Source organism: Peromyscus californicus, unplaced genomic scaffold (assembly GCF_007827085.1).
Source record: "Peromyscus californicus insignis strain IS unplaced genomic scaffold, ASM782708v3 Scaffold_4__1_contigs__length_199733344, whole genome shotgun sequence".
NCBI classification, from domain to species: Eukaryota; Metazoa; Chordata; class Mammalia; order Rodentia; family Cricetidae; genus Peromyscus; species Peromyscus californicus.
The window spans coordinates 56941405-56964497 of record NW_026294562.1 but is presented as its reverse complement, the minus strand read 5'-3'; the positions used below and the strand labels follow the sequence as shown (position 1 = coordinate 56964497).

The 23093-nt window shown below is 53.9% G+C and overlaps 1 protein-coding gene across 2 annotated transcripts; it reads right to left on the bottom strand.

Moving 5' to 3' along the window:
- Positions 1 to 566: 566 nt before the first annotated feature.
- On the bottom strand, positions 567 to 20451 carry Aldh3b1 (aldehyde dehydrogenase 3 family member B1). 2 transcript variants are annotated; one of them, XM_052712226.1, is made up of 10 exons: positions 20292 to 20451; positions 12921 to 13083; positions 10564 to 10674; positions 10346 to 10466; positions 10048 to 10133; positions 8941 to 9022; positions 6400 to 6786; positions 5825 to 5991; positions 2388 to 2487; positions 567 to 1164 (listed from the first exon to the last, which is right to left on the bottom strand). In XM_052712226.1, the coding sequence occupies exons 2-10, from the start codon at positions 13080 to 13082 to the stop codon at positions 974 to 976; spliced, it is 1407 nt and encodes a 468-aa protein (XP_052568186.1). In that variant the 5' UTR covers position 13083; positions 20292 to 20451; the 3' UTR covers positions 567 to 973. The 2 variants fall into 2 exon arrangements, with proteins under 2 accessions (XP_052568186.1, XP_052568187.1); XM_052712227.1 differs by lacking the exon at positions 20292 to 20451 and adding an exon at positions 19234 to 19323.
- Positions 20452 to 23093: the final 2642 nt, after the last annotated feature.

Genomic DNA, 23093 nt, shown 5'->3' with positions numbered 1-23093 from the left:
GCTGATGGGAACAGGCGCTTGAAGTTTTGTAGGGAGCTGCCATATTGTATCGGAGAGGTCAGTACGCGAGACTTCCGAGCTGCTAGAGGTGGGACTTCCTGGGCGTGGTTTGGGACTTTGGGACCGCCCCGGTGGGTGGGGCATGGCGGTGTGACTCATTTGAATATTGTAAAGGTGGCGACCGCTACTCTGCGCCAAAGCGCAGTCACAAGGCTTCATCTGGTTCTCGTAACAGCCTCGGGTAGCAGGACGTTCATAAGTCTGCCCCTGTGACTAGAGAGCCATGAGGCGATCTGCATGTCTTGTTTGGAGTCGTCAGGGAAGGCTTCCTTTAGGAGGTGGTGTCTAAGCTGGCGCTGAGGAGTCCAGCAGGCCAGGAAGGTCAAACACCGGGCCGGGAGAGGAGACAGGACGTCAAAAATTTAGGTTTTTAGCAGTTTAGTGGCTGGAATGTTTCACCCCTGAGGAGGATGGGGAGGATGGGCGAGGAGTCGTTGGGGGAGGGATCTTAGCCTTTTAACAGGGTGGCAACACCTCGCTCCAAAAAGAGACAAGACACCTGTAGCTTGGGGTCAGCCCTCCTGCTTTAATACTCCCAGCGACCACAGGTCGTTAATTCAACCTCCTTATACAGCTAGAAAACCGAGGCTCAGAGGACCCAGACATGCCTCATCACAGGATTGGCCTGTGCCAGATACCACTGATTCCCTCAAACACTATCCACAAGAAGGTGGGTAGTTCAGAAGTGCCTGTTTTCTCCCCGATTCCATGGCTAGCACTGGGGGAGACAGGTCACAGCGCCTCTCCTCACATTCCCACCCTCAGCCTACACCAGTCAGAACAGTCAAAGAGACCCAAAAAGGGAAGTCCCAGAAGGAGGAGGGCTGAGCACCCTGCTCTGTGGCCTGGGCCCTAGCAGGCCATTTCCTCAGCGGCTGTGTCCCAGGGAGGGCTCCTGTGGCCGCAGTTCCCCTCACAGCAGTGTGCAGCTGCAGCTTCTCTCCTCCATGGCCACCAGGAGCACCCTGAGGTTTCGCCTGGAGTAGGGCGGGTAACGAAGGTCGTTGATTTTCTCCATCCTGGGGCTGCGCAGCAGACAGGCACGCTGGTTGGAAAAGGTGTCGAAGGAGAACTTGCCGTGGTACCTGCCCATCCCGCTCGATCCTGTGGGCAGCATGGAACACAGGGGTTTAGGTCCTTAGTGGCCGGCTGAGGGGACATCACATAGACTTTGCTCTGACAAGTGGGCTGTCTGAGCCTCTTTCCCTATTTGCTCATTGAGCTAATCGCAAGACATGGATAGAAAAAGGCGGAGCCTTGAACCTGCCGCCAGACCAGTATGCCAGGTTTTGGTGTGGGACAGGCAAACTGAGGTCAAGGGCATGAATTCTCCAGCCAGGCTACCCAAAGTTGAATCCCAGCCCTGTCCTAAACAGGTATGTCACTTTGGGCAAGTGACTGACAGTGGCACCCTCCTAGGGCTACGGTAGACATCTTCAAACCTGTGTATTTTCTGGTGTCCGGGAAGGGAGAAGGACTCAGCCCAGAAAGTCCAGGCAACATGACCTGGATGGAGTTGGGAGTAATGAAGCTGGCTTGTTGGAATGAGTGAAGCCAGAGAAATGTGGAATCAGCCAGAGAGAGTGTGGGTGGGGAAAAAAGGGGGGTGGGGGACTCTGGCTTGGGGACAACTCCGCCGTGAAGGCGGGTGACATGTCAGGGCCAACCTCAGTAACTGCCACAGCAGACTAAGAGAGGGGAATAGGAGCAGGACTCCAGGGCAAGACCTGGACAGGACAGACCGTGCTGTCACTCCGATACCGAGTATGACCAGGTGGAAGGACCAGAATGCTTTCAATGAGGAAGTAGGCTCCAAGAAGAAGCGACTGCCTGGGTCACGTGCCTGTGGGGCTTGCTGGGATATAGCTGTGAAGTTTGCAGTTGTGTGTGGGGTGGGACATCTCCGCATCCCAGGCCTCCTGGAAGCAGAGATGCGCAGAGCTGGATTCACAGGGAGCTGGGAAAGCTGAAGGAGCGTCATCTGACCCTACCATGGAGTTGAAGGCACCAGGGTGAATGGCTGAAGACTGGGAAAAAGTCAACGAGCTCCGTGGCTGGAGGCAACTAGTATCTTTTTACAAAACCTACCAAAATGATCTCTCTGGGTTCTCACCTACATGTTTAAGTGCAAGCACCCCTGGAAGATCCCCCACAGCTGGAGGGAGGTGGGAGGCAGGCTAGATGGACACGGACTGTGGAGAGGGACTTCCTCTCGTGTCCGCTGCACTGAGAGTAGGCTGCATGTTCTGCAGTTAGTGTGCTGGAGCAGTGGGGTGGGCATGCAGCCGTGGAGCAGCCCAGGAGGGCAGAGCTCTGCTGCCACCTACCCACTCCTCCAAAAGGAAGGCTGGACAGGGTCATGTGCATGAAGCCATCGTTCCCGCAGAAGCCCCCGCTGCTGGTCCGCGCCAGGACCTGTTTAATCACCTGGGAGAGAAAGAGGAACTTGTAAAACATCTGGTTGTACCTTGTTTCAGTAAGGGCCCGAGGTCCAAGATAGGCCCAATGGAACAGACTCACGAACTCCACCCTAGGGACATGTTCTCTGTGTATATGTATGTGGCCCTGGCAGGGGGTTGCGACACAAACCCAAGGAGAAGTCATGAGACCTGGTATCACCTAGGAAAAGGCAGAATGGCACATAAGGTGACTGCTGAGTCTTGTGTGACAGCTTTCAGGAGAGTAGGGAGAGGGAAGGGAGGGGCTTTGTAGGGAGAGTTTGGGAAGCTAAGGCCAGGTTTGAACTCAGCAGCCTAAGACTGGCCTTGCCTGACTTCCTGAAGGGTTTTCCTGCAGCCTGCAGGTCTGAGACGGCCGGAGGGAAAGGAGATAGGTTTGCTCTACTTAATGTAATGCTGTCCAGTGAGGACAGCTCTCAGTTGGGCCTTGTCTGGTGAAGTGGATCCCACCAGGGAGCAGCATTGCCTCAGCCTGAGGCTGCCAAGAACCACGGTCACACCTGAGGATGAGCAGGCTGGAAGACAGCCTGACTTAGGACCAGTGCTGGGTTCTAGAGACTTTGAGGGACAGTTGGCCTTACTGCCAAAAGGGCTGTGATGTGATTTCTTTTTTGTTGTTGTTATTTTTCAAGACATTTGTTTCTCTGTGTAGCCCTGGCTGTCCTGGAACTTGCTCTGTAGACCAGGCTGGCCTTGAACTCAGAGATCCACCTGCTTTTGCCTCAGCACTGGGATTAAAGGCGTGCGCCACCAGCACCTGTCTTGTGTTGTGTTTTCTAAAGGTTCCACAGAGGTGGGGCTGAGATAGTCCCAGCAGGGCCCTCACTCACATAGAACAATGGAGGAAGTGGTCACTGAGCGGCCCAGGACAGAATGGCGGCCGGGGTAGTTAAACCCAGCGTCAGGTATGGTAGTGTTGCCTGTAATTACACTGGCGGAGTAGTAGGGCCCGGGGTTCAAGGTAATCCTCAGGCTAGCCTGAGCTGTTTGAGACCCTGCCTCAGAAACAGTCAGTGGGTACAGACACTTGCTGCCAAGCCTGACAAACTGACTTTGAAATACACATGGTAGAAGGAGAGAGCTGACTCCCTCAACTCAGTCAACGGACTGTCACACAAATGCCGTGACATGCACACCTGAAGACATGCAATAAACAGATGTTTAAAAAAATGCTTTAAGCCGGCAGTGGTGGTGCACGCCTTTAATCCCAGCACTCGGGAGGCAGAGCCAGGTGAATCTCTGTGAGTTCGAGGCCAGCCAGGTCTACAGGGTGAGATCTAGGACAGGCACCAAAACTGTACAGAGAAACCTTGTCTTGAAAAAGCAAAGAAAAAAAAAAGAAGAAAAAAAAATCCTTTTAAGGCTGGGACCAGCGACATGGTTCAGTGGATAAAGGGACTTGCTACCAAGCCTAATGACCTAAGATTGATTCCCAGGACCCACAAGGTAGAAGGAGAGAACTGACTCCTTCAAGTTGTCCTCTGACCTCTACATGTTCACACAGATACATAAAAATGTGATACAAAGTGTTAAGCCAAAACCATGCACCAGACTCATTCTAACTGAATAAACAGCCCAGGAGACAAGTCTTTCCCCTGGATCGAGAACATTTCTACAGTAACATGGTAGCCACCCCCTCCATAGAGAGGGCTCTAGCACACTGCCTGGCCAGCACAGAGGCTCGCTCAGATACTCAAGACAGGACAGAATAGCTCTGAGCAGAGTCTTCTAACAGACACAGTCTTCCCAAGTGACCTTTAACTTCCTAGATACATGTGGCTCTGGGGTAACCAGAGGCATTCTCTCTAGAAATCCCATTCCCTGTTACAGAGTAGTGAGAAATCAGGAAAATGGGGACATTGCGGAGAGCTGCGGGGACTCCAGGCTGAGGCCAAGATCTTGCATGGTGAGATCGGAGTGCAGACAGCATGGATGGAGGGCAGCTACGGCGATGCCTGCTGTACTTGCCTGGTTATGGCACGTGTCAGAGTCCTTCATGGGGAAACTGGTTGTGGCGTGCACAGGGAGTCTACTGCCTTTGTGTCTTTTGTATATTTAAAGTTATTCTAGAATAAAAAGTGTGTTTTAATGAAAAAAATGGTGATAGCTGAGTATGAAACTTATTTGGTAGGTTTTTTTTTAAGGTTTACTTATTTAATGTGTACTGGTGTTTTGTCACACCAATGTCGTGACATGCACACCTGAAAACACACTTTGTGTGAGGGTTTCGGATCACCTGGAACTGGAGTTACAGACAGTTGTGAGCTGCATGTGGTTGCTGGGAATTGAACCCAGGTCCTCTGGAAGAGCAGCCAATGCTCTTAACCACTGAGCCATCTCTCCAGCCCCATTTGGTAGGGTTTTTTTTTTTTTTTTTGTCTTTTTTATTATTACTTATTTATTTTTGTTTTTTTTCCGAGACAGGGTTTCTCTGTGTAGTTTTGGTGCCTGACCAGGAACTCACTTTATAGACCAGGATGGCTTCGAACTCACAGAGATCCGCCTGCCTCTGCCTCCCGAGTGCTGGGATTAAAGGTGTGAGCCACCACCGCCCGGCAGGTTTTTTGTTTTTAATTATTACATTTTATTTATCATGTGTTTATTGTACTAGTCTCAGCTCATGTGAAGATTTTGTAGGAGAGAAACTTCTGGGAGTCTGTTTTTCTACCACAGGATTCTTAGAGATTGGGCATCTTTACTGGCTGAGCTATCTCACCAGCCCCCTTATTTGTTTGTTTGTTTTAATCTTTGAAGATTTATTTATTTTATGTGTATGTTTTGCCTGCATGCATGTATGTGTACCACGTATGTGCCTGGTGCTTGAGGAAGTGAGAAAAGGGCATCAGATCCCCTGGAATTGGAGGCATGGATCATTGTGAACCATCAGGTGGTGCTGGGAACCAAACCTGGGTCCTCTACAAGAGCAACAAGTGCTCTTAACCACTAAGCCATCTCTCCAACCCAATTTGGTAGATTTTGTCTAGTGTGCAGGAGGCATTGGGTTTGATTCCCCAGAATCAAATGTAACCAGGTGTCATTACACACATTTATAATCCTAACACTCAGGAGGTAGAGTCAGGAGGATCAGGTCCAATCCTGGACTACATAGTTTGAGGCTAGCCTAGGCTACATGAGACCCCATCTCAAAAAATTGTTTGACCAGGTGTGATGTCATCCAGGAGAGTTTGGCCCAGGGAGGGTTGACTTCCAGGAGAGAGGTCGGGGGCAAAGCCAAGAGGCCACCATGCATGAAGTCCCGCTCTGTTGCCACCCTCCCACAGTGCACTGCTGGTATCCCATCCCACCTGGCTTCTCTTAGAGAAGGCATACAGCGCCAGCGGCTTCTCGCGCCGGTTGATGAAATCAATGGCCGCGTCCAGGTTCCTCACAGTCACCATAGGCAGGATGGGCCCGAAGATCTCCTCCTGCATCACGGGCTCTGTCTCTTGCACGTCCACTAACACGGTGGGTGCTGCAATACAAGGGGCAACTCAGCCGCACCCGTGGGCAAGACATGTTGGGAGGGAGGGGCTCCAGTCAGGACAGCCTGTGCCCCACACAGAGCAGTCCCAGGGTTTGACTTCCTGGGACCTCAGGCTTGGGGTCTGGAGTCTCACAGAACAACAAAAGCTAGAACAGAAGTTCAAGCCATACTCTGAACCTCTAGAGTCGGGTCGTAGCTCAGTGAGTCCTGAGTCTGAGGAGTCAGAGGCTCAGAGTCACGGTGGTGTGTTGCTGTGGAACTGGGCCCCAGAGCTGTGTACTCAGGCCAGGCTCCAGAGGAAAGACAGAGGAGTCAGACATAGGCTGAGACTTGTAGCGTGGGCCCCTCCAGCTTGGAAAGGTCTGAAAAGCCCAGGTTAGGAAGAGGGAGACTCACCAATGTAGAGATCGCTTTCATCGCTCTGGCCACCAATGGCCACGCGGCCACAGCCCAGCAATCCCTGGAGACGCTTGAAATGTTTCTGGTTGATGATTCTTCCCAGGTTAGGGGAGGTCTGTGGGTTGTCTCCATAGAAACGTGTGATGGCGTTCTGCAGGGCCGGCACCAGCCGCTCCTGCATCTCCTGGCTACACAGGATGTAATCGGGGGCCACACAGGTCTGGCCAGCATTGAAGCAGCGGAACCAGGCCACACGGTTGGCCACGGTCTGGGGGTCACAGTCGTCATCCACATAGCAGGGGTTCTTACCCCCCAGCTCCAGGGTGATGGGCGTCAGGTGTTTGGCAGCAGCGGCCATCACGATCTTGCCTACATAAGCGTTCCCTGGGTACATGGGAAGGGCCTAGAGTGACTCATTAGTGAACTGGTAAGTGGGTGGCCTTACCTGAGTCCCTACACAGGGACTCGAAAAGAATTTATCCTACACTCCCAGCAGTGAGTCGGACTCCGTGACCCCCTCCAATGTAGCCCCTCAGCTCCTAGCTGTGTTCACTTCTGTCCCTGGCCCACCTTGCACCTTATTCTCCAGCCTGTCATAGTGTTAGCCGCCTCTCCACCTCCTAAATAAAACCTCTGATGTCCTCTGCCTTGTCCTCTAAGGCCACAGTCCAGTTCAGCCTGTCTGATGCTCAGTCCCTCCTCTCTTCCTTACAAACCCCTTCCCAGAGTTCCTGGTCTATAGGCTCCTCCTCACTCCCCCTCTCCCTCTGCCCCATCTACTCATCCTCCAGGTTGTCCCAGCCCTTGCCTGCCACACCATAGTTCTTCCATTCCTTGTTTACTCTCTGCTCGCCTCAGTTCAAACACCGCAGAGGCACTTTGGCATCGGGGGCACTTGCCTGTGGTCTCAGTGCTCAGAAAGCTGAGGTAGAACATTGCCTCAAGTTCAATGCCAGCCTGCGCTACACTGTGAGATCCTGTCTCAAACAGTGGCTGATCCAGCCATGGTGGTACACTCCCATGCTTCCTGCATTCAGGAGGTAGAGGCAAAAGTGTCAGGAGTTGAGGGTCACCCTCAGCTACATAGTGAGTTTGAGGCCAGCCTGGGTTACATGAGATCTTGTTTGGAAAAAAACAAGACAAACCCAAACAAGAGCAGCGTCCAAGGGCTGAGAGTATAGCTCAGTGGTAGAACACTTGCCTGGCATGTATGAGGTCTGGGGTTGATTCCCAGCACCTCAAACATGGATAAAAGACTCCAGAATCCCAGCACTCAGGAGGCAGGGGCAGACAGATCTCTGTGAGTTTGAGGCCAGTCTGGTGTACAGAGCAAGTTCCAAGACAGCCGGGGCTGCACAGAGAACCCCTGTCTCTAAATAAATAAATAAATAAATAAATAAATAAATGGAATCCCGCACATGCAGCCTCTGACATACAGTCTGTGTACTCAACAAAGATGCCCTGGTCTCGGGAGGATGAGCTGATGAACACTTCCTATGGACCATATGCTGTGATAAAGGACCTTGTCTTCTGTACAGACCTGTGCTTTGAATTGCCTCAGATGAGAACAGGCTAGATTAGTCATGGGACCTTGCAGTGAGATCCCGGTCAGGTCTGTTGGGACCTTGCTTGAAAGCTGGCCTTGGCCTTGGCCTTACCTCTGCACCTGGCCCTGAGAACCTAACCTAAGTGCCACCAGGGCTGAGGGTGTAGAGGTGTCTTTGATGGCACTCCCCTGCCTCCTGCCTTGCTTAGTATGAGACTTGCTTTTCCCCACAAGGAAGACCAATCTACCTTTGCTTCAGCAGCTTTCCCTGTCCCCAGCTGGGCCTTTCCTAGGCTTGAGGCAAGCTCTAGAGAAAAGTCCAAAGCCCAGCTCTGCCCTGTTCTAATCACCTGCGAGTCAAGACAGCCAGCTTAGGCTCAGGCCCACTTGGGCACTGCCCACTACCTCTACCATTTTTTTTTTTTTTTTTTTTTTTTGGTTTTTCGAGACAGGGTTTCTCTGTGTAGCTTTGTGCCTTTCCTGGAACTCACTTGGTAGCCCAGGCTGGCCTCGAACTCACAGAGATCCGCCTGGCTCTGCCTCCCGAGTGCTGGGATTAAAGGCGTGCACCACCACCGCCCGGCCTACCTCTACCATTTTTATCGTCCAGAAACTTCATCCTGATCCCTTGAAGCAGACGCCTGGGATCTGGGACATGGTAGCATAATGGCAGGTGACCTCTGGGAGCTAGTCTCACTAAGAGCTTGGGTGCAAATCCTATCTTGGCCAGCTGGGCAACCCTGGGTCGGGTACTGCTGCCCTTCAGCACCCCAAGACAGCCTCTTACCTGCCAGGGCTAAAAGGAGATCACAGGGCCTGCTGTCAGGGCTGAAGGGAGGTCATGGGGTCTGCTGTCAGGGTCTGGTGCAGCAGGAGCTTGGAATGGGTGGACTTTTGACTCAGGGTTGAGGTGGGGAGGTGGTTGGTGGTTGTGGACATGAGAGTCTGTCTTCCCTAAGGGTCTGGAGGCTGGAGCCACCCCTGAATCTTACCTGTAAAGAAGATGTGGTCGAACCTGTGTTCCAGCAGCTGTGTGGTCTCCTGAGGCCCACCCAGCACCACGGCAAAGCAGCTCTGTGGGCAAAGAAAGGTCCTCAGACCCATCTTCTGAGTTTAGGGGTGGTCCAGCCTGCATGGAGCCCACCCATCTTGCTTCACCCAGTCTTGGTTGATCTTTCCTGAGAACATCCTGGGGGCTGAACACTGCAGTCTTAGGGAAAGAATGCAGCTAGGGCCAGTTATGGGACCCCAGGGGACAGACTTCCCTGGCTAAATCCTAGAAGGGAAACTGAAGGGGAGGGGTAGTGATGTAGCCAAGGCCATGCAATTCAGAAGAGGTATCCCTAGCCAAGCATAGCAACTCATTCTTGTAATTCATCTCTCAGGAAGCTGAGGCAGGAGGATCACAATGAGTTTGAGGCTAGCCTTGGCTACAGAGTGAGGCCCTGTTTAAAAAAAAGAAGAAGAAGAAGAAGAAAAGAGATGGGGGCTGGAGAGATGGCTCAGAGGTTAAGAGCACTGCTTGCTCTTCCAGAGGTCCTGAGTTCAATTCCCAGCACCCACACGGTGGCTCACAGCCATCTGTGATGAGATCTGGCGCCCTCCTCTGGCCTGCAGGGGTATGTGCACTGTATACATAATAGATAAATAAATTTTGAAAAAAAATAGAAGAGAGGAAGACTAGAGAGGTGACTCAGTAGTGAGAGTGTTTGCTGTGCGAGCGTGAGGCCGAGTTCGATCCTGAGGACCCACTGAAAAGCTGCGTGTGATGGCAGGCACCTCTAATTCCAGCACTGGGCAGTGGAGAAGGACAGATCCCAGAGACTCCCTGGTCAACTAGTCTAGCCAAATTCTCCAGTCCCAGGAACCAGTGAGAGACCTTGTCTCAAAACATAGGGTGAACATTTCCAAGAACCACCAGGGGTTGAGCTCTGGTCTCCACTCACACATAAACATATGTGCACCCACATACACACAAACAAGCACACACCCCCTCAAATACGCTCCCACACACTGAAGGCCCTCCTGAGGTTGGGCCATGTCCCCCGCCTTACCCCCACAGGAGCTGCCCAGCCCTAGGCCTCGACTGTCCATATTACCTGGTCCAGATAGCGTGGCAGGACCTCAGCCAGGATCTTCTCAATGGCCTTGCTGGTCTCTGAGGGCTTGAGTACCACACAGTTCCCTGCAGTCAGCACAGAGGGAATGCTAGGAGAGGCAGCCGTGCAGAGTATGTGCTGGCCACACGAACTCTCAGATGAAGTCAGAAGTGATGGATAGACCCTGGCCAGGGGCTGCCTGGGAGCAGGGTGCCCGCTCCCCTGTCTTCCTTTTCTGGTTTCCTAGGTAGCCCTGTGTTCTCCAGTGAGTAGGATTGTGGGAAGGTGGAGGTCTCACCTGCAGCAATGGCCCCCACCAGCGGCACAAGCGTCAGGTTCAAGGGGTAATTCCAGGGCACAATGATGAGCACCAGGCCAAAGGGCTCCTTCCGGATGAAGGCTGAGTCCAGCTGTGTGGCCTGGACCAGGGGTGAGCTGTGAGGCTCTGTGGAGCCACACTGTGGGAGCAAACAGTTCCCAAACCCCAATTGCCACCCTGACCCCTCCCCAACTTACCAGATTCTTGGACACTTTCTCATCCTTCATCCACGACCGCAGATTCCTGAGGGCCAGGTCCACCTCAGCCTGACTGATGGCAATCTCAGATATTTCCGACTCAAAGGCTGACTACAGAAAGGAAGGAGGGTCAGGGCTGAGTCCTAGGGAACCCCAAAGTAGCAAATAGCCGGAGTGTGGGGGAAATACAGCTTCCTTCCCAAAGGTCCTGCATCTCTTTATCCTATCATTCATTCATTCATTCATTCACCCACTCCAGGGAGCCCTGGGCACCTGGGGGCAGAATGTAGTAGAGTCAGAATATAGAAGCGATCCTAGCAGGTGCAAAGGCCCTGTGGCTGGCTGGGGCTTGCTCTGCTTCTGCTTAGCAGCGAGTACAGAGGGCATAAGGCATGATTCTCCTCGGTCAATGGTTTCATTTCCCACAGCCCAGGTGGACAGTACCAAGTGCCCAGGAGAGAAGTAAGAAGACAAAAATCAATGGGACCTGGGGCTGGGGATGTGACTCAACCAGTAGAGAGATTGCCTAGCATATACAAAACTCTGGGTTCCATCCCCAGCCACATATAAACTGGGCATGATGGCATATACCTAGCACTGAGGAGGCAGAGGCAGGAGGACCAAGAGTTCAAGGTCATTCTCAGCTTCATAATAAGTTTGAGAACCTATCTCAAAACCAAACCAAACAAAAAAAAACAAGACCATGCTTCTGACTTCTGCAAGCTGTGTGCTCTGCTCCAAACTCCAGGAGGGGTCCAGACTTCAGGGCCAGGGATGCCAGAGCCAGGCTGAATTGTGGCCACTGAAATACAAGCTCTTCTGGGTAACAGCAGAAGATGGAGGCCTGCAGAGGTGATGCAGAGTGCCAGGAAGACCATACAAGGGGATGTGCCATGCAATATAAGGGGATGTGCCATGCAATATAAGGGGATGTGCCATGCAAAGCCAGGTGGGTGTTCTGTGCCACTCAGCCCCACTGTGCTTCCTAGTAGCCGAGCCTGGTTCAGGCAACTTTCAGCCACACACAGCTCACGGCAAGCCTGGCAGCTCCTGAGGACCCTATCGAGGTATGGGGGTGGGGATGCACACGTGGGCACAGTGACCTCAGGAGAGCAGGGTACTTTGAGTGAGATTCTTCCTCAGGCCCTGCTTTTCCTGGCTGTGTGTCTCTGGGCAAGAAACTGCCTTCTCTGAACCCTCCTCTGGGGATAACTGGCTGTGACTGTCCAGCAGGAGGAGTGCTAGGGGTCGGAGGGAGGAGAGAATGACCACAGCACTGGGCAGATGCCACCTGCCGAGGGTGGAGACCTGAGTAGTCTGGCCGGATCAGAGGGAGGCGCCAGGCTGAATTTTCTGGGCCGCTGCCTCCTTTGTAAGGTCCAGGTTTCTGGAGTCAGATAAGAAAGCAGAGGTGGAACCTGAGCTGAAGGGGAAAAGGTCGGGTCTCCTGGGTGCTGGGCGGGGCTGATGAGAAGCTGTAGGAGTCAGTCCCAGGAGAGCCCATCAGACTGGGGGAGTCTCTAGAGTAACAGCAGGGGACAAAGAGAAGAGGAACTCACTGGGTCAGTCCCTTGGAGGGACTGGGGGACCCTGTATGACTGCTGCTGGAATTGGGAGGGAACCCCAGAACCTCCAAGATATAGAGACTGTGATGTCCACAGTGCCAAGTGAGACCAAAGTCGTCCAGGGCGTGGTCCACTTCCTCAGGCCTTCTCTTCCATATCTCTCTGTCTCTCTCTCTCTCCAGCCACTTTGAGCTCTGCAGTTCCTCAACCACAGACACACTAAGCTCTTCAAGCCTCAGGACCTTTGCATATGCTGCCGGGCCACTCCCTCCAATGTCCATGCAGCGCTTTCCTCCTCCTATTTTCTGACTCTGTTCTGAGGCCCCCTTCTCAGAAAAACCTTCGTTGACCCCACATACAAACCAGCATCACCATCCGGCCCCTGACTTAACACTGGAACGTGTGCACTTCACATGTTACCAGGCCACACGCACAGCATGGTTTTGCTGTCATATTGTCACCACCCTTTCCCCCGGCAGAGGTCAGCTCTGTAGACACTGGGACTTTACTCACTGTGTGTTCCCAGAGCCTGTCCTGGCACTGGTGCCAAGCACATACCAAGTTTTCCATAAATAGCGGCAGAGTAGATGGGGGACAGAGGGATGGGGGCCAACAGTCACCTGTGGTTCATGAAAGGAGCTGGGGTCCCATGGGTTTTCAACTCCTCTTCCTGGAGGATGTGGCTGAGCTGTGTCCCTTGTCCCAGCTGTACCACCCTTGCTGACCCGGGGGGGGGGGGGGGACACACCCACACCCTCCCCCACTGTCCCTGCTCCACGCACCGCCCCGCACCTTGCGCAGGTCCTGGGCCAGCGCCTCCTGCAGCTGCTGTTTGTTGTCTCGAAGGAAGCGGCTCAGGCCTTGCAGCTGCGCAGCCCGGAACTCAGCCGGCCGCGTCCGCCCCGTGTTGAAGGCCTCCCGCAGCCGCCGCAACCTGTCCTCAAATGAGTCCATCCTGCAGGATAGTGCAGTGTGAGTCGGGCGGCTGCCCTCACCTTTGTGACAGTCCCCAGCCCCTGCCCACCCAGGGCCTCACAGACTCTTCCCAGGGCCCCCCTTGGACAGCTCCATTGGTGACAAGAGTGGCCGTCACCTTTGAGACTGTCCTTATGGGACACAGCCAGACACAACAGGCACTCCTCCTCCTGCCGGCTGGACTACAGAAGGGATGAGCTTGATAAGGCTGGGCAGGTGAGCTGGGGCTCTCTGCTGCTTTGGTGAAGTTAGTTCTGACCCAAGGCCCCTCCTGTTCCAGTGCCCTCCCGGGGGCTACACTTGACCCTGCCTGGCCTGAGTAGAGTGGACAGGAGGGGATATAGCGAGGGACACCACAGCAGCCACCACACACTCGGGACTGCATGAGGAACCAGGCTGGCTGGTGGCAGCTCAGAGACCTGGGGTGACCTCGGGCAGTCCCTCAGCAAAGGGAAGAATGGCTTGGGCTGCCCAGAGGCCCCCCTGCTCACCTCTGCAGGGATGCCCGCTAGACCACAAGAGAAGGTGACAGCTGCAGAGGAGAGCCAGGTGGGGTGATGGGAGTCACCAGCCGGGACTGGAAGACAGGGAAGGGGCCTGATATTCCCCTGGGCTCACGCCTGTTTACACGAAGCTCATCAGAGGAGCCTGTGACGCATTCACTCCTTGGCCTGGTACCAAGGACAGGTTGGGGACCCTTTCCTCCTCCGCTGTCTGACTTCAGGCCTCAGTGTACCTGAGTGTACCCACAGCGATGCTCTTTCATGTGCTCTCACAGTGGCCCCTTGCTCAGCTTGGCTCTGTACTGACAGATACCACAGGATGCCTAGTTGCCCTCCACCCACCTCCTTTACCAATTGTCCCCTCCCATGGGACCAGGAGGCCAACTCTACTTTGTCTTTTTAACTCATTTCTTGGGGCTCAGTGCCCCAAACTTCCCAGTGACAAAAAGATAGTTGCTGGAGTTGTGGTTGTTTGTTGTTGTTAGTTTGTGTTTAATTTTTTTTTTTTTTTGCACGTGCCTCTGTGTGTGACGTTCATGCACGAATGTATGTATATGTGTTCCCATGTCCATGCAGGCCCAAGGTTAATTCTGGGTCCTCAAACATGCTCCACCTCATTATTAAGTCAACCTCTAAACTGAACATCAAGTTCACAGCTAAGACCAATCTAGGGCTGGAGATGTCAACTCAGCAGTTAAGAGCACATGCTGCTCTTCTAGAGGACCTGAGTTCAAATCCCAGCAGCCACATCAGGTGGCCCACAACCAGCTGTGATTTTAGCTCCAGGGGATCTGACACCTCTGGCCTCTGCAAGCACTGTGCACTCACACACACACACACACACACACACACACACACACACACACACACACACACACACATAATAAAATAAAAAGTGCTAAAGGGAGGCCGGGCGGTGGTGGCGCACGCCTTTAGTCCCAGCACTCGGGAGGCAGAGCCAGGCGGATCTCTGTGAGTTCGAGGCCAGCCTGGGCTATCAAGTGAGTCCCAGGAAAGGCGCAAAGCTACACAGAGAAACCCTGTCTCGAAAAACCAAAAAAAAAAAAAAAAAAAAAAGTGCTAAAGGGAAACTAGCCAGACAGTTTGCTCTGGGGATCTCCTCCCTCCTCCTTTGGGCTATGGAATTCCAGGCAGCTGTCACACCCACCAGCACTTGTGTGGGTGCCGGGGATTTGAACACTGGTCCCCTTGCTCGAGTGGCAGGACTTTATGTGCTCAGTCATCTCTCCAGCCCCGGGTGTTTTTTTCCCCCTGGTTGAATGTGAGACAGGTGGTCCTTACACACACTATGTAGCTATGATGGTCTTGAACTCTGGGTCCTCCTGTTTACATTTCCTGAGTATTGGGATTATAGGCACATAGCGCCATGCCTGGCTTAGCTGACAGGCTTTGTGAAGATGAGGCCTTGCCTTCTGCTTCTGGGCCCAGGTGGGCACCAGTGCTTTGCCACTGTCAGGCAGCTATCTGTCTGTCTGTCTGTCTGGAGGCCTTTGTGGAGAGCAGTGATCTGGAGCAATAAGCCACCCCAGAGGCTGTGCCCAGGGTCCAATGTTGACCCTCCAGGCCTCCTGTGCCCAGGCTCCAAAAAGACAAGCTGGAAACTCGGAGAGAACATTATCTCCATCCTCAGTGTGTCTCAGGGCTCTGCTTCTACTCGTTATGAGACCTCGGGCACAGACACTCCTGTCCTGCCTCAGTTTCCTTGCCATTACAGGATGTGAAGCCCTGGTTTGCGGGAAGATCTGAGCAGACTGCTGTACAAAGCATTTGCCGTTGTCCCCAGAAGGCACAGGGAGACCAACAGCCCATGAGTCACCAGGAGAGTTGGAGGGGCATTCTGTGGTTAAAGCTCTTGCTGTGCAAGCGAGAGGACCAGAGTTCAGATTCCCAGGCCCAGGTCAATGCTAGTGGACACTGGGCACGTGAGCTCCCCACAGTTCCAGCCTCGAAAAACAGAGACAGGACTCCCTGGAGCAAGCTGGCTAGTGAGACTTCTCATATTGGCAAGCTCTGGGTTTGACTGAGAGATCCCGCCTCAAAGAGAATGAAAGTGGGAAGCTATGGGGAAAGGTTCCAAACATCAACCTTAGGCCTCCTTCCACATGCATACAAACACATGCATCTCCCACACAGTGACCCCACACACATGTGAACACACACACCCATGAGAAAAGAAAAAAATGACACCACCAACAGTCCCTCCCACCCTAAGGCCCTGCTCACTGGAGTCTCTTCAGAGCCCACAAAAATGTAAAGCATGCTACCAAACATTGGCTTGTGGGCAAGGGACCTCTGTGGGTGGGGTCTATACAGAACATTCTAGAAGTGCTCCTAGCAACACTGATGCCAACTCACTATGGCAGCAGTACACACACCTCCCCTGCAGGACTGCCCACCTGGCCCACAATGCCCCCTCAGGGTTGGTCACTGTGGACGGGAACCTGGGGGTGTGCCCACTAGGGGCTAGAAAGCCAGGTTGGACCTGAGCTAAGGTCATCTGCCACCTGGGATCAGGAGTCTTAGACTAAGACATCACAAGGGGACTGGAAAGTCACAGTGGACAAACACTAGGGGATTCTTATGTAACTCCTGTACCCCACCCTCCCTCCGCAGGTACATCCCATCCTGGGGAAGTATGTAAGGATGTCTGCCCTGACTCCTTTAAACACAACAGAGGCACAGAGAGGACAAGGAGCCAGCCTGAGGACACCCAGTCCCTTCACATTGGAAAACCTCAGCCCAGAGGCACAGAAGGCTGCCTGCCTCAGTCTCCCCGTTCCTGGAGCATGAGAACAGGGCAGCCAGAGAGTCGGGAGAGGAACAGACAGTCCTTGGGAGGAAGCAACACTTGTGAGCTGCAGATTCAGGACCAGAAGGACAATACTTGTCCACCACAGGAAGAGAAGAGCCCCATGAGCACAAAGAGCCAATCTGTTGGGGGTCTCCATCCCTCAATCCCATCATTCCTACCGATCCCCACTATGCTGTCCTTTCCAAGCCCAGGGCTCAGCTGGTGAGCCAGGGGTCTTCCTGAGGATGGGGTGGGAGTTTCTATGTATTTCCCTGGGGCCTGAGTAGGACCATGGACCTGGGGATCGCTCTAAAAGTAATAATCAGCCTGGCATGGTGGGCCATGCCTCCAGTCCCAGCAGTAGAAAAGCATATGAGTTCTAACAAATTTCATATGAACCAAGGCTACATGAAACCCTGTGTCACAAAAACAAAATTATGGGCTGGCAAGATGGCTTAGGGGGTAAAGGAGCTTGCTTGTAAGGAACACATGTAAGGCCTAGGGTGAACAACCCTGGTCAGGAGTGATAAGCAATAGAATGATGTAAGTAAACCACAAATGGAGTAGTGATAAGCTATAAGCTATGTGTGGAAGTAGGGATAAGACTAGAAACCTAGCCAGGAAAGAATATAAAAGATGGAGCCTCAGACCCGACCAACAGAGCTCGTCAGGCCCTCACGCGAGACGACTCTCCTCTGCCAGAGACGTGAGATCCTGTCCCCAGTGCAGACATGGCTGACCTGAGGAAGGCTGACCCAAGATCCAGAGGAATAGACGTGGCGAGCCCGGACCTGTATACCCGGAGAGGTACTCCTGCTTCCATTTGGAAGACAGGATGAATATTGCTTGTAATCTTACTGTGTGAATAAATGAGTGTTATACCAAGTCTGAATCAAGAGTGATTATTCCTCCCCCGTAACTGGGGTATGTGCTCGCTACACTATTCCAGCTGGACGGCCTGAGTTTCCTCTCTAGAACCCACATAAAGTGGAAGGAGAGAACAGCTCCACAAAGTTGTCCTCTGACCTCCACGTGCACGCCATGGCATGCACCACCCCACATCATAAACAAATGCTCTAAAAAATATACAAAAATGCTGGGTGGTAGTGGTGCATGCCTTTAATCCCAGCACTCAGGAGGCAGACAGGTGAATTCAAGGCCGGCCTGGTCTACAGAGCGAATTCCAGGACACCAGGGCTACAGTGAAACCCTGTCTCTAAAACAAACAAAAATAAATAAAAATTTAAAAATTACTAGCTAGGGGCTGGAGATGTAGCTCTGTTGGTAGAGTGCTTGTCTAGTGTGCAGGAGGGACTGAATTTGACCCCTTGGGAAGTGGAGGCAGAAAGGTCAAAGAGTTTAGGGTCAGCCTGGGCTACATGAGTGTCCCCACAAACAAACTGGTGCTGACCATGGTAGGCGGGGCTAGCCTGGGCACTTGCCGTGGATGTCCAGGGCTGCGGGGTGAGCCTGAAAACTAGAAAAAGGGGGAAGGAGTGAGCACTGAGGCCCGCACTCCGTCGCCCAGGGGATTAGCTGCCATGCAAGGGCCCTGCCCTGTGCCCTTGGAAGGGTCCAGCTGATGGACTTTCCCTCTGGCTGGTGCCTGCTCTCTCCTACCCCACTGGGCTCCTGTGCAGGAAAGCTCAGCCCAGTCCCTCAACCTTCCTGCCTCAGTTTCCTCAACCACACCACAGGCCTCCGTGGTCAGGGGCTCCGTGACCTGGACACAAATCCCAGCAGCTTGTTCATTGGCTGGAAGACGTCACGCAGGTTTCCTGGGCTCTTTGGCTCATTCTTTTCATTAGTGAAAGGGGTCAGCTCTTGGTGCCCCTATAGGCTTGGTGCTGGGGAAACTCAAAGGCAGAGGTTTAGAAAGCCTTGGTCCAGGCATGGCCCCAGAAGCACTTCGTGAGAGATGGCGCCAGAGGGGCTGGGGGAGGAGGACTCTGGGGTAAGGGCCCAACAAAACCTTAATCCAGTGTGGGATTTGAGAGGGCTGGGGATCTCGGTGACAGTGAATGAAGGTGTGATCTCAAGGCTTGGAGACCTCCATCAGGACTGCCAGAGGTAGGGGCGCTAGGTCGGGCTCAAAGGCCCCCAGGCCCTGAAACTGAGTGGCTCACGCTTTAATCTCCTATTTATGGCCCATGTGTGGCTTTGGCCCTGGGTTCCAGGAGACTGTCCAGAGCTTTGGGCAGCAGCTTCTCCTATCCATGGTACCTAGGGAGCTGGGACCAAGACATTCCTGGGCCTGGAGACTGAGCCTGCCTTCCCATAGATGAGCTGCTAGAAGATGAAGTCCTTGGAACCACAAGACCCTTCCCCAGGCACAGCAGGTGCCTGCCTGTCTTTCACTGGGCTCTGACAAAGTCTGTTGCTGAGGAATCTTTCGTAAGATCTTTCGAGTGCCCCCAACTAGCCGGGCTGGCATGGTAGTTAGTGCCTTGGAAATGGTGCCTGAATAGACCTCCAGGGGTCAGAGACCATGTTCTCTCCTGTGGTGGCAGCCGTGTCCCTCATCCCCCTCACAGGATGAGTCCCCCAGGAGGAGCAGGGCTGTGGAGTGCAGTGCAGACTCAGGAAGCCAGCTGAGCCCTGTACTCGAAGCTCCTCAGCCCTCCCCTACAGTATCTTCCTTCCCTTTTCTCCTCAGGCTGCAGGCAGATGAGGCCTGAAAGACACAGGCTGCCTGTGTGTGCAGCCACCAATTACCAAACCAGATAGGGAGCCCGGCACCCCAGAGTAGCGAGGCTAGATCCCAGCCAGGACAGATCAATAGCAGACCCACTCCCGTCTCCCTGGGATACAGTACCTGAGGCCTCGCCAAGCTGCCCTTCTTCCTGGCTGTCCAGCCAGCCTGGCACCCCGCCTTTATGCAAGGTCCAACAATGCCTGCCCCTGGGGCGGGGCCACCCTGGCCTAGTGCCTGACCTTGGCTCCAGGCCTGGTGGAAGCTGCGAGCTGGGATTTTACCACAACATCTATCTTGTAGCGGCCTAGAGACTCTCTCAGACCACAGAAAAGGAGGCAGGGCCCAGAGAAGGGTGGCGTTAATTCAGGGTCACACAGCAGTTCTGAGCACTGAGTGGGATAATGAGTGAGGGGTGGAAGGAGGCTGAGGCGGGCGTGTTCTCAGCTCTAGGAGGAGAGCCTGGGAATTTCGATGTGAAGGTAGGACCCAGTGGCCTGGAATATTAAGAAAGGCTGAACACCGCCACCCAGCCTTGTCTACGCTGAGTCTCAGTTTCCCTATCTGCTAAGAGGTCAGACCCAGAGTCCAGAAATACAGTCTCAGGACTAGGCCCTCTGCCAGCTGTGTCCCAGGCCTCGGCCTTCCTGTGACCCCCAATCTACCTCCAGCTGCAGCCCACACACAAACTCGTCACCCTCAAACCTCGTATTTTACAATGAGAAATTGGGGCCCTGTGAGGGGCCGGGTCTTGGCCACATAGGATATGCATGGCAAGGCGGCGACTGTAGAACTGAGGATGTGTCTCTCCCCAAAGACATCCCCTCTGCCTGCCACCCTCAGACAGCCATCATGATACTGTGTATTGCTGAGGTGGCCCCTGGGGTCCTGCTCCTCTGCAGCTGCAGAGCTGAGCCTGGCTCCACCCCAGGGACACCTGTGGGAGCCAGCACAAAGGGGGATGATCCCGAGCAGCTGCTGGGGGCAGACAGCCTGGCGATTGGGTTACATGGATGTGTGTGTGTGTGAGAGAGACATCCTTTGTACCTCTGCCCCAGGGTCACGTGCAGCCTTTCCCCACAGGTGCCCTGAACGAGCCTGGAGGCTGCTGGCCAGGGCCTCTGTGCCGACCTTGCACCTAGGAGATGCTCCTCACCGCCTCACCCAGCTCCCCAACCTACCTGGGAGGGCAAGAGAGGCCCGCAGGCCCACGCCCCGCTGCCAGCCCTGCAGGATTCAGTTAGCTGGGATAGGTGTAGGGCCGAGGGGCCACTGAGGGCCCTGTCTTCTGCGTGGGATGGAGCCCCCAGCCGCCGCTTGTCACGTGGATCAGCATGTGACAGCCCTGCTGTGCTACTGTCTGGAACTGAGCCAGACAGACGCACAGGCAGAGCGGCTGTCATGTAGGGCTGAGCTGGCGCTGAGCCTATAGCTCTCAGCCAGAAACTAGGCCCAGAGAGGGTCAGCCACTGGTCTGAGGCCACACAGCAAATGAGGGGCTCATCTGGGAAAGATCGTAGTAAGCAGGAGGGGTGTTGGATTCTGAGAGCCTCCTTCCTAGCCAGTGGGCTGTGAAGAACTTCCCTGCGAGTTCAGGGGTTACATTGTCTCAATTTAGAAACAGCCTCAGATGAGTCCCACAGGAAGTCCAAATTTCTAGGACAAGGTACCTGAGGTGGTAGTTCCTGTCCAGGGGCCTGGGACACAGCTAAATCATTGTCAGCATGATACAGCCTAGAGTCACTTGAGAGGAGAGCCTCAACTGAAGAAACACCTAGATCATATTCGCCTGTGTCCATGTCTGTGGGAGACTGCCTTGATTGTTAATTGGTACAGGCTAGCCCGCCCATCATGGGAGGCACCATTCCCTGGGCAGGTGGTCCTAGGCTGTCTAAGGAAGTTAGCTGAGCCTGAGCCTGTGAGCAAGTGAGCCAGTAAGCAGCCCCCGCCCCCATGGTGCACTTCTTCAGCTGCGAAATGAGTCCCTTGGTCAGAGGTGATGCCGTGGGAAGCAGTGAGAAACCCTGCCTTCAGGCTCCTGTCTTGATCCTGCCTTGACTTCACTCGATGACGGATTGGATCTGGAATTAGGAACTGAAGAAATCCTTTCCTCTGCTAAGCTGTTTGATCACAGCAGAACAGAAACTAGAACACTCCCCCAGGATGGGAATCCGGGACAGTGCGCCCCACCGTCCTTCCCCTTTCTTCTGGTTGGTGAGGCTCCTGGAGAGGGGCCTGGCATTCACGACTTTGCCAAGGGGATCAAGAGTAAGTGGTGCCGTGGGGACCGTGTGTAGAGCGGGGAATCCTAAAGCTGGGACCAGTCAAAAGTCCTCACTGTTTTGATCTCAGTCCCCTTGGGGACAGGGATAGACGGGGTGCAGAGTGTGGTCTGGGCCTGACAGTGCTTGTCCTTCACCTGCAAAAAAGACCTGACCAAGCCACGTAACCCTCATGGGGTCTCTGTTCTTATCTGTAAAATAGAGTTGACCCTACTTGTGTTACAGGGCTCAGAAAGGATAGCGTAAGAACCATCCGCAAAGTGCTTGATGATGCACCTGGAACAAGCCCAGTGGTGGTGATGCACACCTTTAATCCCAGCACTCGGGAGACAGAGCCAGGCGGATCTCTGTGAGTTCGAGGCCAGTCTGGGCTACAGAGCAAGATCCAGGACAGGCACCAAAGCTACACAGAGAAACCCTGTCTCGGGGGGGGGGCGGGGGGAGAAAACAAGAGGGAGGAGTGTGTGTGGGGGGAGGTTGGGGAAGAAACCTGGAACACAGCAGGAGACCAATATGAGCAGCTGGCCTCTTTCCCTGCCCTCCTGAGGTTTGTCCTCAACACCAAGTACAGAGGAAGAGGTGCAGGGGAATGCCCTTGGCACTCACTAAGTGTCAAGACCCCTTGGCACAGGTACGCAGAGATTGCCAGTCACCTGCTCCTTCGTGCTCTCAGCAAAGCTTGTGAGGGCCCTGTTGTGCCTTTGGGTCACACAGCCTCAGACCATTCCCAGGCATCCACCTGAGACTGCAGGCCCAGAGAGGGGTGGCCCCTCAGCCACGGCTGCACAGAGAGGTCAGGTGAGCATTCACACTAGCTAGACTCATCCCCACCCACAGCATTTTATGAATGTCTGGAGTCACCATCCCTCAGGGAGGTCCTCTTTCCAGGACCATATGTCTCAGTAGACAGCAGCAGCCATGTTTCCTGGCCACTTGCTGGGAGGAACTGGGCAGGGTCCCTGAGTCATCTAGGCTTGAGAACCTTTCAGCTGCCTGACTTGAAGATCAGCACCATTGGTTTGGGGGTTGGGGTTTTTGACATAAGGTCTTATTATGTAGCCCAGGCTGGACTCACATTTGGGGCAGATTCCTCCATCTCAGCCTCCCGAGCCTAGGCTCACAGGTGTGAGCCGCCACAGCCCACGTCCCCCTTTCCGTTCTGTGAGGGACATCGACTCCTGTCATAAGGATCATTTAAAAACACGAAATGTTTTTGTAGAGAAGGCATTGGGAAAGCATGTGGGGTATAGCTGCTCAGTACTGGGGTGTCACCTCAAGCTGTCATGGTCTGACTAGAGGCGGCAGGGACAGAAACCTTGCCAAGTTCTCTGTTCCGCAGGTTGCACTGGGCGTCTACCTGGGTGGCATCGATTAGCTTAGAGCTCTCTGTCAGTGCTTCACAATGTGTGTGTGTGTGTGTGTGTGTGTGTGTGTGTGTGTGTGTGTGTGTGTGTACGTATGCCAGCCTGCGGAGGTCAGAGGCTGGCCTTCATCTTTCTCTTTGATGCTTCATCTTTCCACTATCTGATGCTCCAGGAGTGAGCTCAGGCTGTCAGATTCGCCAGGATCTTAGACCCTGCTTCCGTCCTAAAATCAGTGGCTGCCCGAGAGGAGGGCACAGGCTTTAAGGACATGACACTGGCCTCTGCCCTGGCACACAGGGCCCTCTGCCGATGTGATTGAAGGGGTGCACTCCTGGGA

Excerpts from the sequence above, each read along its gene's own strand:
- Aldh3b1 (XM_052712226.1), bottom strand. The coding sequence starts at position 13,082 with ATGGACTCATTTGAGGACAGGTTGCGGCGGCTGCGGGAGGCCTTCAAC. Across the intron at positions 10,675-12,920 it reads TGGCCCAGGACCTGCGCAAG|TCAGCCTTTGAGTCGGAAAT; the intron begins GTGCGGGGCGGT and ends TCCTTTCTGTAG. Across the intron at positions 9,023-10,047 it reads TGCCACGCTATCTGGACCAG|AGCTGCTTTGCCGTGGTGCT; the intron begins GTAATATGGACA and ends CTTTGCCCACAG.